Raw genomic sequence first — 18,080 nt, forward strand, 5'->3', positions numbered from 1 at the left:
TACTTGACATAGAAAAGAATGAAGTACAAATCAGTTATATTTTATTCATCACACCAAATCACATATAGTAAATACATATAAAATACATGGCAGTGATTTAAAAACATGACACTTCTAGGCCTGACATTATCAAAAAGGCAGATAAAATTAATTTTTGTAAAAACTTTTAAATGCATATAAAATCAGTAACTATCTTTCTCATGATAAGATTATAAAAATGTAAAATAATGAAATTTAAGTAAGTTGTTAAGGGCTGTACTGTTTGGCAAGCATGACATCATGCTATTATTCTATAACACAACATGGCAATAGCTGACAAGCTCACTGTTGCTTTCTAAACTTCATCCTTTCTAACCTCTATGCATAGTTGCACATTTATCTTCAATCTCATCTGAAACAGTAGCATCATTACATAAATGAAAATATGTACTTGTATTTCATAAAAAATTTTACATTAGATAATATAAAAATAAATAATAATCATATTCATTAAGGATTATTTTCCTAGAAGTTTAAAATTAATAAACATGTATCAAGGAGTTTCTGGGTGCTGGTAAAAAATGAACATAATTATTTTCTTTGCATTTAAAATTTAGTATAAATGTTACTTTTTGAACTTATAATATTTTAGTTTTAATATATTAAACTTTAAGAAAAAGGGATCTGTCCAAATATAAGGAAAATTTCTATTATATCTATGTCAAAAAAAAGGTATTGCATTCATTTTATGCAAAATTTTTAATTAAAGTTATTTTAATATATTTATAGAAATTCAAAGTAGTGTAAGTCATTTTAATCATGAAAAAACATATTTTATCATATTATTTATATTTCATGCCCTAAATTTCTTAAATTGTTCAGACTGAAAACAGTTGTTAAGTTTATGAAATTGAGAATAAAGTTTAGATATTGATATCGTAATAATTTAACTCTGAATAACATTTGAAGCCTCTTAATGTACAATTTAAGAACTATAGCACAAGAAATTATTTTTTCATTATGTTTATGAATCATGATTTTAGCAGTTTTAGGTATGGGACTTGATAAATTAGTATGTTGTTATTATGATGGGGAGGAAGAACTAATATTCGCATATTGGAAATTTAAATGGAAATGGAACTTTTATTTTAAGTAATAAAATAATAACTGTATTTAAAGTTGGAATTATATTCTTGGTAGAAAAATATGAAAGGGAAAATTTTTAAAACAGGTTTAATTTTTTTCATTCTTAAGCACTTTATACAGTCAAAAGTCGTTAATTCGGACACCCATAATTCGGAATGATCTATAATCCGGACCTCAAAGCTAAAAACTTTCTGCGCATGCACAGCGTTGACACATGCGCATAGGCGTTTACACGTGTGCGCAAGACCTCTTACGATTGCGTGTGCGCAAGCGCAGAATACGTTTCCGCGTGCGCGTTTTATGTATAACGGACAGTATAAGTTAAAATTATCTAATTATCTATTTCAGTTAATGTTGATGATTGCGTTGTTAATTTTCGAATTGGATCCGGCTTATTATTTTTTGCAGACTGTAAGAGCAATACTATAAAAGTAAACTTGAACTTTCGATTATGTCAAATAGAATTTTCGATTCTGGAGCTCCCAAAGGATAGTAAAAAACGAAAGTATGTTTCGATGTCCATCAAACAAAAAGTGGAATTGCTGCAAAAAATGGATAAAAGACATGAAGAATGTGACAGAGAGGTTAGTGAAAACGAAAAAATTTCGATAATTAACAGGACTTGAACAGCAGAACTTTGTAACTGAACAAAAATTATGTCTGTTTATAGAATTAAAGAGAAAGTATTATCACATAAAACGAAGCAACTTAAACAACTTACATTGAAATAAATGTTTAATAAAGTAAACAAATAAATATTAAGCTTTTTTTTTTTTGTAAATTTTGATATCCTTTAGATCATAATTGTTCTTTATTTCATAAATTACGGTTTCATATTTTTAATTTTAGAATTTCTGCATGCCATCTTACGCGATTTAAACTGATGATCTATAATCCGGAATCGCCGAAGTCCCGATGAGTCCGGATTAACAACTTTTGACTGTAAACATTTTTAAATATCAGTTCAATTTTTCTTTGATGTTTCTGTTTTTATTTATCAATTTATTTTGCAGATATTTTATTTTAGATAAAACATTAAATTGCATCATAGTTTATGCATTTTTTTTTATTTGCAAGATGAATATTTAAATAATTTTATATAACATTTTAATAATCAGTAAATCTTTAAATTGATTATGATTATGGTAAAAGGAATGTTGGCGTACTTCAATGAAAATGGCACAATTCCTGTTCCAGTAGTAATTTTTGCTTCCAAAAATTGAACTCATGTAATATTTCATATAATGTTTACATTTGTTTATGGTAATTATTTACAAATTAGTAGTGTATATTTCTCATTTACACAGCTGTTCTCATTACACAGCGCAAGAATAGTAATATGTTTTTATGATTTTTTTAATTCACTATATTGTACTGTATTACATTCTTAAGGTAAAGTGTTTTACCATGAAAAGAGAATGTGTATGCCACTACTTTTGTTTTATAAGCATAAACTACTAAATTAACACATGTAAAGATTCAGCAAACAGTCCATCAAAAAATTTTTTAAATCTGATATAAACCTAATTTCAACAATAAATAATAAGTTATTTTTTAAATAATAAAAAGTTAATTTTAAAATTAAATATACAGATATTATATATCATTTTAAATACCAATCCTGTTTATATGCTAAATATTAATTTTAGAAACAATAATGAAATAGAACCAAGACTATAAAACTATAAATAGAGAAGTATTAAAATGCATGTACCTTCTTCCAGGCCAAGACAGTTTCCCCATTCCTTAAGAGTGATTTTATGGTCATCATCAGCATCACAGCTGTCTAAGAAAGGTGCTACACAATGCTCCATAGCCATAAGTGGAGCCCGAATTGGGAATAGTTCATGTCTCGAAACATGTCTAAAAAAATAACCAAAATATTTTATTAAAATTATACCTAAGTAAATAACTCTTCAAATTTTAAATGCCAGCTCGCTAAATAATTAAAAGTCACCTATTGATAATGGCTGCAATTTCAACACAAAATTTAAATCTACCAGTTATTTTAACTTCCTTCCTTTCATTAATATTATGATTACACACATAATATTAGAATATTTTCTTCCGTTATGCAAATTATATTGCTGCTAAAACTAAACAAAAAATTATACTTGTTGTATAACAGATATTCTGGAATAGATGTGAGAATTAATGTGGATGATTGAATCTTATTGAATCAAAGGATGGTATTTTTAATATTGGTGTCCATTAAGAAGCTTAAAAACAGAAGAAATATGCTAAATCAGCATTTTTCAAATGTATGGCGTGTGGACCACAGGTGGTTATCAAGACCCGCCCTTGTAGTCATCATAGATTTCTAAAAAAAAAAAAAAAAATTAACTGCATATACCACACCATAGCTAAAATTCTCAAAGTTTGGAAATTATGCATGCCTAATAACTTTTGCTCCCAAAATTTACTTAAAAAAATTATTACCAGTTATTCTATCTATGGACTTATCATTCTAGTCTTAACAATAAAAGAGAGAGTTAAAGCACTGACTGTGGTGCTTCTAAAGAGCATACATGCAAACATGGAACACCTATGCAAGAATGTACAGACTCATCCATCTTATTAACATGGGTACCGACATTTACATAGTTTTTAGTTAATAAGTTTAATCAAATTTTTAATAACCTTAAATTATTAAAAACTAAATTATTTAATACCAATGTGAAATTAATTGTGTTTTAAAAATCTAAGCATAATGGTAAAAAGCACATGTGTTAAAAAAATTGCTTTTGTAAGGGAAAAGAGAAAGGTTAGTCTGCAGAACATTCTAATTTATAAAAGTGGTTCCTACTTGAAAAAGTTTGAGAAATGCTGTGTTAAATGGTTATGAAAAGATATATAGTTAATTATTAAATTTAAAATGTGTCAGATATGTGCTGTTTTAATCTAAAACATTCAATTTAAATTTTGCTCTTTTTTATGTGTGTAAAGTCAGTTAACCAAATATCACATCAAAAGATTTAATTTAATATTCAGCTAATTTTTTTCAACGCTACAAGTAAAATTAATTGTGCAAAATTAATTGCTCAAAAATGTTTTGGGCAGATTTCAAATAAAAACTTACTTATATATCATCCTTAAGAAATATTATTTAAATCTTTTATTCATGTATTCCAGTAAAACTGACCAGAGACATACATAAATTAAAATTTTGCAAAGGTAACTAACTTGCAATTATATCCTATTTAGAAGTTCTTGATTTCTCAATTATTTACTGTTACAGTGAAAACTATAGTATTGCTGTTTGAGGTAAATTTATTTAACCTTTGGTGAAGCTTTGATATGCATTACATTGCAGAATACCAAACACAGTGTGTAAGGGCTGAAAAGATCAAAAACATAGTGATCGTATGCAGAATCTTTTGTTAAAAAAGTACCTTTTGTTTAATTTTGTAATTTTGTAATCCTGTTAGTTAATATTATACATATAAAGCAAAATAAACAGCAGTGCATAAAGGTCAAAATTTGAGAACATTTGAATCACATTGTAATTACACTTAAGTATTCTCCAAAATAAAATTTGAATATTTGCCAAGTTTTTCACCACCCCCAGGGATTATATTTATGATGTTTCTGACAAAATTATTTAGAAGAGAATCATCTCACCTTTTTAGGCACATGGATACTAGAGCAATTTTTAATAGTTTAATTTTTGTTTCGAAATTAAGCACAGTTGTTAAAAATGTGTATGAGAGGATAAATAATAGAAAGTGGAATGAAAGTAGCAGTATAGTGCAGATGATTTCTTTCATAAGTGAAATACATTACAAATTTTCAATATATGAAATTCAAAATCGCACATTTATTTAGAAATTAAGGCCTCTCAAATAGGAATACTCTTTATCTAAAGCAGATTAGATGTATAAAAAATGCATTTCAAATTTTTTTTTAAAATTCAAGCTTGAGTTAATATTGATTAGACAGAAGACTAATGTATTTCAAGAAAAACATAGTAACTATAAATATGCATTTCAGATCTACAGAATAAATTTGTTTATCAAAGAAGTTAATCATGTAAGGTGCCCTACATAGCTTTTTGATAAAAACAACATCAGTCTGAGGTTTACATATTTGCCAAGTTTTTCACCACCCCCAGGGATTATATTTATGACGTTTCTGATAAAATTATTTAGAAGAGAATCATCTCGCCTGTTTAGGCACATGGATACTCCTGTTGTTATAAAATTTTAAATTAGACAGGGAAATTCAAAGCGATTGCTGCCTTTAAATACATGGGGAAACTCAAAATGATTGATTCAATTTCACATAATTTTATTTCTGAAATTTCATTGTAGAATGATCTAGTAATATATGAAAGAAAAACTGTTCGAGTTTGACTTACTATTCATGCAACCTATCCTACTTGAGCAGTGAAAAGCAATTCAAAATGATCAACCCAATTTGAAATGAACATAATTCTGCACCTATTAATTGTATATTAATACATCAGATAAAAACTCAATGTTTTAGAATACCATCAAAATTTTGATAGTTTTATAGTTTTCTTAAATGATCTTGTACTCCTGTTGTTTTGTATCAATTGAAACAGGCCTGATTACTCAGTTTTCTTAGGTAATCTTTTAAGTCATCACATCTTACATCATATGACTCGTTGATCTGGAGTTTAAAAATTACTAGTACAGTCAAAAGTCGTTAATCCGGACTCGTCGGGACTTCGGCGATTCCGTATTATCGATTTTTCTAGATTACAGATCATCAGTTTAAATCTGGTAAGATGGCATGCAGAAATTATAAAATTGAAAATATGAAACCGTTATTTATGAAATAAAGAACAATTCTGATCTAAAGGGTATCAAAATTTACAAAAAAAAAAAAAAAAAAAAAGCTTAATATTTATTTGTTTACTTTATTAAACATTTCTTTCAATGTAAGTTGTTTAAGTTGCTTCGTTTTATGTGATAATACTTTCTCTTTAATTCTATAAACAGACATAATTTCTTATTCACTTACAAAGTTCCACTGTTCAAGTCCTATAATTGCTGTGTCGAGAATATCGACTAATTTGTCAATTGAAATTTTTTTCGTTTTTAATAACCTCTGTGTCACTTTCTTCACTATCGGAAGCGAATTATAATGACAACTTCCAATTCATTGTGCTCCGTGGCATTAAAGATAAGCAAAGTTTAGATAAACAAATGTTAAAGTTTAGATAAACAAAGGCTATGCCTTTATCCATTTTTTGCAGCAATTCCACTTTTTATTTAATTTAGGACTTCAAAATATACTTTCGCTTTGTAGATCCTTTACATATTAGTAAATATATATCAGAAATTCTATTTGACATAATCGAAAGTTCAAGCTTACTTTTATAAAATTGCTCTAACAGTCTGCAAAAAATAATAAGCCGAATCCAATTCGAAGATTAAAGAACAACGCAATCTGCAACATTAACTGAATTAGATCATTTTAGCTTAGCTTATACAGTCCGTTATACATTAAACGCGCATTCGTAAACGTATTTTGCGCACATGCATATTCGCAGCCATAAAGGTCTTACACGCATGCATCAACAGCTTTGAGGTCCGGATTATGGGTGTTCGAATTAACGACTTTTGACTGTATTCATTAAAACTATGCTCAGATATACTCTCAAAATGCCCACTGCTGGTGTATCTGAGTTAACAACAAAAAGTGTCCTGGAACTGATATAGAAAGGCGATGATTATCATTTTTTTTTTTCATGTATTTAAAAGTCACATAAAATGTGCATGTGAAAACTTAGACAATTTTTCTTTTCTTCTGACATACTTTGTGCGACAGAAGTTTGTGTATTTGCCTCTGTGTTTGATTTCAGAAATCAAGTTGAAATCAGATCAGTCACTTTCGATCACCCTGTATTTACATTTGATAGTTTTACTGGTTATACAGATCAATCATTTTCAATCACCCTGTATTTACATTTTATAATTTTACTGGCTATAAATTCATTACATTCTTTGAGTTGTTATTATCGGATATAAATGTAAGATTTCTATATTATGATAGCATTGACCAAAGCTTTTGCTTTCATGGGAAATATTTAACAAATATAGCCCAGTAAAAATTTAAGAAATTTTGAAGTGTAAAGAAACCTTCCTAAGAGAGTTCTGGTCCCAAATGATTTTCAGTTTTCTTGAAGATGGTTGCCTACATACCATGATTATCAGTGGTACTGAAAATGTCATTTAATTATGTTTTTAAAAAAGAAAGGTTTAATTATAATTGGATTGTAAAACATTTCATAGATTTCATGAATTACACCTCAGTAAGTAATTGATCAAACTGTACCAGATCCCCATAAGAAGACATTTCAATAAATAAATCATTTCTTCAATAATGTCTTTCCTCAGTATGCAGATGTTTTTTTCTTTGATCGTCACTTTCTGCTTCCTTCTGCAATTGACTTTTTTTTTTATGCAATGTATATTATGTTGAAATATTATCTACAGAAGATAAGATGAGTTATATAATTGTGTTTAAGGCATTTTTCTTAATAGGGGTCACCAATGACCCCCCCTTGAGGCACTGTAGACCATTTTTGCAATTTATTATTCTTCAAACCATTGTAGTAACAATGGTCTTTTTTTAAACGATTTATCAGTTTCGATATTTACTCTTAATTATTCATTTTGACTATTGGTCGTGTCATCGGTAACCGGTGCCTCTTACGACGCTGTAAGCCAAGTGGAATACCGGCCACTGTTGACTCCCATGGCAGTCAATGCGTTAACTATGGCAGGGATGTCTGATTAATTGCCTAATACCCTGTTCAAGGACTGTCTAAAGGCTAAACTAGCTTCTGTTTATACTCAACATGAGAAAAACTGTTGTAGTTACAATTAAAACAATTGTTGTACAATAAAAATGTGCAGTTTCCCCCCCCCCTTTCAAGAGAGAGCAAATGAATTATTTTCAATGCAATTCAAGTATATTTAGTGCAGTATGAGTACTGGTTCCATATGTCAGAGTCATAATGTAAGAACAAATAAAGTTAAGATATTTATGAAAATATACTATATTGCACAAATACCATATAGCTTGGAAATTATTGTGGATAATTCAAACCTGTCATGTGGATGGACATCCAAGTCACAGAATTTCCAAATTACAGCATTAACCCATTTTCGCTCTCTTGTCTTTTCTGCTTCTTGTTCAAGTTCAAGGGCAGGTCCTTTTAACTCATTTCTTCGTGCCAATTCCTGCATGACATTGAAAAGCCAATCTCTCATGCGACGAGGAAAATCTTCTAATTCTTGTTTAGTGCATTCTCCTATATCTTTAGAGGAAGAAGAATTATTTAATTATGTGTATTTAAAAATGTGGGAAAATATATTTTACACTTATTTTGATAGTTTTTTGTAAAGTTTTCCCATTTAAAATATCAAAAAACTAAAATTAAATTAGTCTAAATAAAAGCAGTTTACAAGTTAATAACATTTATACTTATTGCAGTATTTTAGATTTAGAATATGATATATATATTCAAAAATATCATTTAATGATAAAGGCTGTTAAAGGTATTGCTTTATTTTCATTTGTAGTGGAAAACTGTATAATCATAATTCCAAAGTTAAAAGAAGATTTCCCCGATTCCCTTAAATTTTATTTCACTTTTTATTCAGATGTTTGCTGTTTTATAGACAGCAAATAGTTCGAATTTTAATATATGCTATTATCATTAAAAAAAAAAAAAATTTGCATTGGGAAGATAAGATGTCATTGAATTTAAACTGTATTCTGGCATAATTTCAAAATGTTCTGTCTGAATAATTTGTAAATTTCAGTTTGCGGTCTTTGTTTTCCTATAATTTATCTTGATGATATTTATTGCTCAAACAGTCAGATAATGATATGCACTTTTTAAATTCCTCTTCCAAAAAAAAAAAAGTCTAAAATGTCTGACATCTTGTGTAGCATAATTTTCTCTATACAAAGATTTGTATAAACAAAATTTTAATTTATGATATATTTTTATTTAAACACAAAAAGCCCCTATGTGTTTTTAAGGAATTATTATATAATTAAAATTTACTACAATTTACATTTTGTCAAATAAATAAGCTCATATAAAGGAATCCTTTAATTAAAATATTATGCAAAAAATATGATTTCCATTTTTATTTATATTTTTGACATAAATTTTATAATAGTTTAATAATCACACTTATTCAGTGAACAAATGTTAAATATTTACCTTTGCATGGTCCATAATAATCAATGTGTACATGATTATACTTATTCAATTTACAACCTTCCAAGCCCTCAGTACATAAACACCTCATGCGATACAGTTCACAATCACTGTCCCAAGTTTCATTGTGGTTACTGCAAACCTAGTAAAGAAATGTTTTTCGCATTTAATAAAGCATGAAAATTTGCTTTAAAAGAATTGGAACTATTCTCCCTTAATTTTTATTTTTGTACCTAGGTTTTCTTATTTCAGAATTTATATTCAAATTTAATTAATAATAATTAATACTATATTAGTTATGATCACTTAATTACTTATTACTTTTTCATTTTTTCTAAAGATACAAATTTTTCTTGTAAGGAGCAATGGAAAGACAGAGAAATGTTTTACAAGTAATATTAATATTTGGATAATCAGTCAGTTTATTCAAAGTCACAAAGATCCAGTAGAAAACCAAAGTTTCATTCTTAATATTCTGTATTAGTGTAGAGATTTCAAACAGTGAATTTTACCTGTGAAATCTTACAGTTCACAGGTAAAAGGCTGTGGTATATATGTTATAGCAATGCCTAGAACCAGTATTTATAAATTTGCTTATTGCTTCTAGTAAAAAGACATATAAAATGTAAAAACTCTCACAGTTTTAATTGTTCATAATCTAATTTAATTTTTTAAAAAAAAGTATCAAAAAATAAAGCCAAGCAAAAGTATTAAAATTGGGTTGGTTTCACCAGCTTGCATTAAAGTGTCAGAATGCATTTGACAGGTCAGTGCCATTCTTAAGACAAAAGAGTCTCAGGATAAAGGCTAGAAAAGTGCCTGGGATACCCAAGAAGTTCATTTTATATCATTTAAAATGCAGACTTTATTGAAATGGTTGGATGTTCATATGAATATTTTATATTAGTGAATATCTCTCTTTGTTGCTGATTCTTATGAAGATAATTAAGACACAATAACACGCAAAATAAATACTAATTCAGAAGACAAACAACAAAAATCAGCGTTATATTTACAAAATTTCACAGGACTAGTTTCGATGGTTTTACCGAACCACCATCCTCAGCTGCAAAACCGCAAATGAACAAGATAGGGAAAAAAATGATTAGATAAGATAAGAAAGCCTGGACAAGAATAAGCAAGTGGCGCCATCTGTTGGTGAAACCAGAACTAAAACATAATTTCTTTAAAGGCCGAAGGCAAATTTGGATTGGAATTAGGATCGTTAACTAGAACAGAAAGATTTTTATGAATGTGAAATGCCTCTAGAAAATCCAGTTCTCCAATGGAAGATGTTTTTTGAATAATTTTGGCAGCAGAAAAATTGAAAGTGTGATTTTCGGACCAACAATGTTGCGCAACAGAAGACTTCTGTGTGTCCTTTTTTCTAACATATGCCTCATGTTCCTTGACGCGAAATTTTAAGGCTCTCTTAGTTTGGCCAATGTAAATTAAACCACACTGGCAAGGAATCCTATAAATACCCCAGGAATTCATATCCAGAATGGGGTCCTTAAGTATGGAACCCGGAATTTTATTGATGGGAGAATAAACAACCCGAAAGTTAAATTTCTGCAAAATATGTGCAACTTTATAGCTAATTGATGGGAAGAAGGGAATGACAACAGAATTTTTATAATCTCCTAAAACAAGAGTGTGCCTTTTAGTGTGTTGAGATGAGAATTTTTTAACTGCTTGATTAATAATGTTGGGTGAAAAGGCCCTGTCGATAGCTATTGCTTTTAAATAATTTCTTATGAAGATGTTGGCTTCATTATAAAATAATCAGGGTGGCAAGATATGAAAATTCTTCCTATTATGCTTATGGAGTAAAGAATTAGATCCAACAGTTATGAACAGTCATTGAACCAAAAACAAAAATTAACATATGTTTAATATGTATGTTTACCATTAGGTTCTTTCAATTTCCTATTGGAGTAATGTGATTAAATCTTTATCTTCAAATGAGGTTTCTTTTGGGGGGATGAATCCTGTAATTATGATTAATATCTGATTACAAGCAGATCTATGGCCATTGGCACATCCAGAAATTTCCTGACAGCCTCATTCATCACTGTTCACCTATATCCATTTTAATTCATCCATTGATGTGTTAAAAAATCCAGTCTATAAAGCCATTGCTGCAGGCAGCTTTTTCTCTTCCAAGAAAATTCTGTCAGAGATTTGTTTCTTTGCTCATAGCATATCAATCACATATTTCATCCATCAATTTCATTATATGATCCATAGAGATGCTTCAGTTATTCAATTTGTTATAGAATTTCATTTCAAGCAGGAAGAGTATAAATAAGTCTATAATTAATTTTCAACTGCTAACATTTAGCATTTATTGCATTAAGTTCCAATAAGTAATGTCACTGTTCCAATAAGCTAATATTCTCATGCAGAATTGGATTTTTTTTAGGTATGTCATGCTGTCTAAACTATTTGTCTACTTCTCTTCCGTTCCCCCCCCCCAAAAAAAAAACCTTTTTTTTCTTTTCTTTCGCCCCAAAATGATTAATGTATCTCAGTGGAAAGACAAGATTACACAGAAAAATTGATATGGTTGTTACAGATCAAAAGAATAAAACTATGGATAAATAATTAATATATTATAAATGTAATCAAAGATACTTTCTGACTGCATCCCGATCAAAAGTCGCCAGTCAGTTGACGAATTTGTGAATTCACAAGAAACATATAGCTAAATGGCTCATAGGTACTATTCTACTCATAAATAATATAAAATGAAACATTTTATAAGAAATGAGACATTTTTAGAATGAAAAAATTATATGGCCAATAACATACACTTTTATAGCTGGTGGATTGTGTTCCGCAAAATGGCAGCCAAAATACTTTGGAATATTGAAATCGAGTTTGCAGATAATCAAGAAGTACATAATCAAGTTTGTCACAAAGAACTATTGACTTTCTTCAGAAAGTTTTTAAAGTTTAGATTTTTTTTTTTCAATTTAAATTCAAGAATTTATTTACTCTTCATTGATATTATTAATCCAAATAACAAATGAATTAGTCATTTGTTCATCGAATTATTTGTTGGTATAATTGATTGTTTTGTAAAATAACTTAATAGCCAAGTTTGCAAAATTATTTGTGATAGCACTATGTCTTGTACTTTTGTATAGCAATAGCTTTATGCTTTTGTATAAAGAACTTGTGAATGAAAGCTGTGAGGAGAGATTATTTAATATAAATTTTTACAACATTACTACAAATATATATGATGTTTCAAAAAGAATCACCCAGTGTGAAAAATACTGAACATAGAATTTAAGATTAGTTTTATATTGATGGCTAATCAAATTTTTTTACAAGCCAGATTAAAGGTGCTCGGTATGTCCACCTTTGGACGCTCAGCATATGCCTGTACGGTAGTCAAATTTGTTCCAAACTTTTGCAAGTATATCTGTATCCGATGTTGTTCGTTATGCATATCTTCAGTTTGGCTGATGTAGCTATAAGTAGAGGCACATAAATGAAGTCTTTTATAAATCCCCAAAAGAAGAAATCGTGCACTGAGAGGTCCAGTGATTTGGAAGTCAATAATGTTTAATTGAATCCTCAGATCTTGAATGCCATTGTTGAGGAATACAGTTGTTGGAAAATATGTTCAAACTCTAGTGTGGTGGTGTCACGTTATGCTGGTAAATAAAATCATCTAAATTGGTTTCGAACTCTGAGAAAAGCCAGTTTTCAAGCATATGGGATTCCTGTAATAGCAGCTTTTATGAAAAAAAGAGACCTTTCCCCAAGAAATAACACATAAAACATTTACTTCTGAAGAGTCTGTCATGCGTACAATTTCTCTCCTTGTGTACAATTTAATGTGGTTGCTTTTTACCCATATTCTAACACTGTGATGGTTGATTTTGCCAATTAGATTAAAAGTAGCCTCGTGGCTAAAGATGAAGCGTGTTAAAAATTTGTCATCTTCTGAAACATTCTGAAAGATGAACTCAGAAAACTCTACATGTTGTTCTTTGTCACCTGTATGAAGAGATTATAAGTAGTCTCATCAATAAGTATAAAATGTGTTAAAAAATTATCATCTTGTGACACACGCTAAAGGAGGAATTAACAAAATTCTACACATTGTACTTTGTCACCTGTATGAAGAGCTTGCAGTGACTGAACTCTATGATTTGAAAAACAAATGTCACTGCTGAACATGCTAGACAAATATTGCAGGAATGTCAAGATCCCTACCGTCACAGTGAATGGATATCTATGAGCATATATGTAAAAATATACCACCCATATCTATATACAGTGGATGGACAAAAATATGAAAACACCTTGTGAAATGCATGTTTGAAAAGAAAAATTGATTTTAATGAAATATGTAGGTGGCGCTGGCATTTTTGGTAACTGACGCCACCAACTTCGTAAATGTGCTAAACACTTCAGTTGTTGTCGGAGTACTGTTATGTGAGGTTGTCATTGCATTATGTCAGAGTTAACAGACTTCGAACGTGGGCAAATTGTTGGAGCATGTATAGTAGGTGCTTCCGTAAGCAAGGTAGCCGAGTGTTTAAGTTTTTAGTGTTTCAAGAGGTACTGTATCGAAGATTTATTCCGCATATTTGAAAAGCGGAAAAACATCATCTGCTAAATCACAGCGTGGACGAAAGTGTGTCCTGGGTGATCGTGACAGACAATCATTAAGGGCAATTGTGACGAAAAATAAGAAGACCACAGCTGCAACATTATTTATATTACATTATAAGTTACTGCTGAAATGAATGTTGTGTTACCGAACCCTGTGAGTACCAAAACAATTAGAAGGGAGCTTCACAAACAGGGAATCGCTGGCCGTGCTGCAATTGAGAAGCCACTTATCAGTGATGCTAATGCCCGTAACAGGAAAAGGTGGTGTTTAAGTCATAAAGCCTGGACTATAGAGCAGTGGAAGCGAGTAATATGGTCGAGTCTTCTTTCACATTGTTTCCCACTTCTGGCCGAGTTTACGTCTGGAGAACGCCATCTCAAGCCTATAATACAGACTGCTTGTTGCCAAGAGTGAAACATGGCAGGGGTTCTGTTATGGTTTGTGCAACCATATCGTGGTTCTCTGCTAGCCCCATGATAACTGTGTCAGGGCACATGACTGCCAAGACTTATGTGAACATTTTGGCCGATCAAGTTCATCCCATGCTACAAACTTTGTTCCCCGATGGTGATGGTGTCTTCCAAGACGACAAAGCCCCTGTTTACACAGCTCACATTGTCCAGGACTGGTTTTCTGAGCACGAGGATGAGTTGTCCCATCTTCCCTGGCCACCACAATCACCAGACCTGAATATTATCGAACCTTTGTGGTCTACATTGGAACGGAAAGTGCGTTCTTGTTATCCACCGCCAACATCATTATCTGAACTTGCCACCGTTTTGCAGGAAGAATGGTATAATATTCCCTTGGCAAACATACAGGAACTGTATTTATCCATTCCGAGAAGACTGCAAGCTGTTTTGGATGCCAACTGGTTTCCTACACCATATTAAGCAAAGAAACATGTTTTTTTAAAGGTGTTTCCATATTTTTGTCCAACCCCTGTATATAATATTTGCAAAATTCTATCTTATACACTCCACGTTTTCATTTGACATGTGGGGAAGCCCAGGTGATTTCCTTTTACACAGGCAACCTGTATCTTGGAATTGTTTATACCATCAAATAATGCTCTGAATGGCAGGTTGTTAAACACTAGGGTATTGTCATCTAAAATAACACTGAACAAACTCACATTTTTCACAGTGTAGAACACAAAACTGTTGCACAGTTGTCATCTTGAAAAGCACTGGAAGTGGTGGGTGAAGGAAGAAAATTAGTGTTACCTGTCGCCAACTGCATGAAACTCAAGAGTTCCCTCTTTTTACATTATTTAATGCATTATTTAATCGAAACAGATTTAAAGCTGAATAATATGTTTTTTTAATTGGGTGATTCTTTTTGAAACAAATTGTATAATAATTCTAGAAGAATTAGAATGGTCCATCCTTTTTAAATAAAATATTTAGTAACAGTTATTTGGAAATAAAATACCTTTCTTCTATAATCAATCTCCTCAGGACATTTTTCAATACAAGTACAATGAGCTTTTCCTTCTTCGTTTATTTCACACACTTTTCCTGGTCCACATTTATGCTTTGCACATGGATCTAGGAAGTTTTTGATGCAAATAAAATTGATTTACAAATTTTGGAACTTTAACAAAAATATAAATAAATGCAATTTATAATTTAGTTAATAAAAATTGGTAATAATGATTAATCAGAAAAAAAACTGAAAGTAAAATTTCTCCTTTTAATCAGTCCATCCTCAAATACTTTTAAGGATAATTTCTTTATATATAACTGCTGAATTTTAATACAATTAAGAGAAAATGATATTTGACTAGATTTTTAAAAACTGAAGGTTTAAATGGCACTCCATATTGGCTTTATTACATGAACTTTGAGGACATATACATAAAAGATTGAGAAACCTACAATATTTATTAAAATATTATTTATATATGTGTGTGTAAGCAAATAATTCATTACTCTCTAGGACTAGTTAAGCAAATTATTCTAATTCTAATGTGTAATAATGTATAAAAGAAATTCTTAGAACTAAGCAGTAAATCATAAATCTCAGCTACTTTAGTGCTTTGATTCACAGCACCTACATGAGCTACATATTTAGTTGGTTTTGACATAAGTTCTTAATACGGAAATTGAAAATTATCTCTACCTGTATGTGCTAGCATGTAAAAATAACATTTCATTTTCACATGATAGCAAGCTTGGCATGCATAGCTAAAAATAATCCTTTGTGCATCAGTATAAGGTGTATCTATTTAAGTGATACTTCGATCACACCAAATAACTTTCAGATGAATATACTTATTAAAAACTTATTGTAATTTAGAAAGAAAGAAATGGACTTAAAAAGTTCATTTATTTCTTAAAGTTTAAAATTTTAAATTATATATAGTAATCTTCTTAATAAAGTTCAAAATTTTGAAATATATATAGCAACTTTCTAAAAATTATACAATCATTTTTTTGAAAAAGAATTTACAAATATGTATTTAAAATAATTTTCAGAAAATGAATGTGACTTGAAGATTTTTAAGTTAAAAATCTTTGGAAATTCACCTTCAATATAGCCTCCTTTATCACTGTTAAATTCTTCAAAAAGGTGCTCTTTTTCCAAAGCAGATTTTTTCTTTTCACTTTCAGCTTCATCATCTTGTAAAATATCTAGAACATCCTTTTCAGGTATAGTCTCTTTTAGAAGATGTTTCTTTTCATGTTTTCTTTTGTGAGCCTGGTGCAAATGAAAACACAGTCGTTAAAAATTATCCAGTTTCAATAAAATTTGAGATTTATAAATATATTTAAAATTATCATGGCTTCAAGCATAACTTAAAATTGTTATAATTAAATATATCTTGGTACTGCCTGTAATGTGCATTCATTTTGCTTTCAAAAGAAAGCAGTATCTTGAAAAGGAAAAAATGCAGAATATTTGTTTCAAGAATATTATAATAAATATATTAAAAATATATTATTAATAAATATATCAAATGTATTATTAATAAATATATTATTAATATAAATTTATTATTATTAAATATATTAAATATAGAGATATTCAGTTTAAGATAAATTTAAACTATTTACACGTAAGTGGAACAAATAATAATTAGAAGAAATGTTTCCTTTCAAATACAGTTTTTTAATTAATTATATAAAATATTATTTATTCCTCATATTCTGTATATATCTGAAAAGTAACAGCATTGAAGAATGTGCACTGAAATATCATTTTTTAACACAGTATTCATGCAAAGAAAAATAAAAGATCGTAATATAATTATTCCTTATAGCACTAGAAATGCTATATAAGCTCCTTCATCATTTTTATGTGAAATTTTTTAGCTTACAAATAATTTAAGCAGAATCTTAATTTAGCAGAAATCGACAGGTAATTATTTAAATGAAGATCTAGGAAAAGTAAATAATTATTAAAGCAAGTAATTTAATCTAGTTTTACCACATATATGGGAATAAACAAACAAAAAAAAAATAGCATAATGTCATTTCTCTTTGTTAGAAATGTTTCTTTTATGTTGGAAATACAGTTTCATATTAGAAGGAAAAAGGGGGGGAATTAATGGTAACAAAATAATAATGAGGAGAAGATTTAAAAGTTAATGTTGTAAGCAGCTAAAAAACAGAGAATTAATTCATCATGTTTTAGATTTAATAATAAATTATACTATTTAAAAAATATTAATTATGTATGTTTTCATATAATTCAGATTGGATAAAAATTTCAGGGGTACTTAAACTATCACAGTTTTCTTCTGCAGAGTTTTCCACTAGTTCATCTTCTGATAATTTTAAAAAAATACATAGAGATTCATTTTCATTCAAAAAAATACATTTTAAATTCGATAAAACACATAGAAATTTTAAAATATTCGTGGTTAAAAAATACATAAATGTAACAGTTCAGAAAATTTTTAAACTTAAGTTAGCTATTAGCTATTACTTCATTAAAAAAAGAGATCAATACATAAAAGTAAAATTTTAAATACAAAATAATGATACAATTCAGTTACAAAGATTTATTGCTGTATGGATAGCTTTGCAACTATGATTATATTTAATAGGTCATTGCTAGACAAGATACATAAAATCTTATTTATTTATATAGTCAATAAATTATATT

General features: G+C 29.2%; 1 protein-coding gene across 2 annotated transcripts in view; it reads right to left on the reverse strand.

Moving 5' to 3' along the window:
• Positions 1 to 24: 24 nt before the first annotated feature.
• Positions 25 to 18,080, reverse strand: part of LOC118194600 (SPARC-like) — a 55,242-nt gene continuing 37,186 nt past the window's right edge. For both annotated transcript variants that reach the window (XM_035365774.2, XM_035365775.2), the window contains 6 exons: positions 16,499 to 16,670; positions 15,402 to 15,517; positions 9,335 to 9,473; positions 8,206 to 8,416; positions 2,840 to 2,988; positions 25 to 391 (listed from right to left, as the gene is read on the reverse strand). In XM_035365774.2, coding sequence (XP_035221665.1) covers positions 351 to 391; positions 2,840 to 2,988; positions 8,206 to 8,416; positions 9,335 to 9,473; positions 15,402 to 15,517; positions 16,499 to 16,670 — 828 coding nt within the window. In that variant the 3' untranslated portion in view covers positions 25 to 350. The remainder of the gene's footprint in view (positions 392 to 2,839; positions 2,989 to 8,205; positions 8,417 to 9,334; positions 9,474 to 15,401; positions 15,518 to 16,498; positions 16,671 to 18,080) is intronic.

Source organism: Stegodyphus dumicola, chromosome 10, assembly GCF_044657685.1.
Source record: "Stegodyphus dumicola isolate Sdum_Otavi_A_Nest chromosome 10, ASM4465768v1".
In the NCBI taxonomy this organism is placed as follows: domain Eukaryota; kingdom Metazoa; phylum Arthropoda; class Arachnida; order Araneae; family Eresidae; genus Stegodyphus; species Stegodyphus dumicola.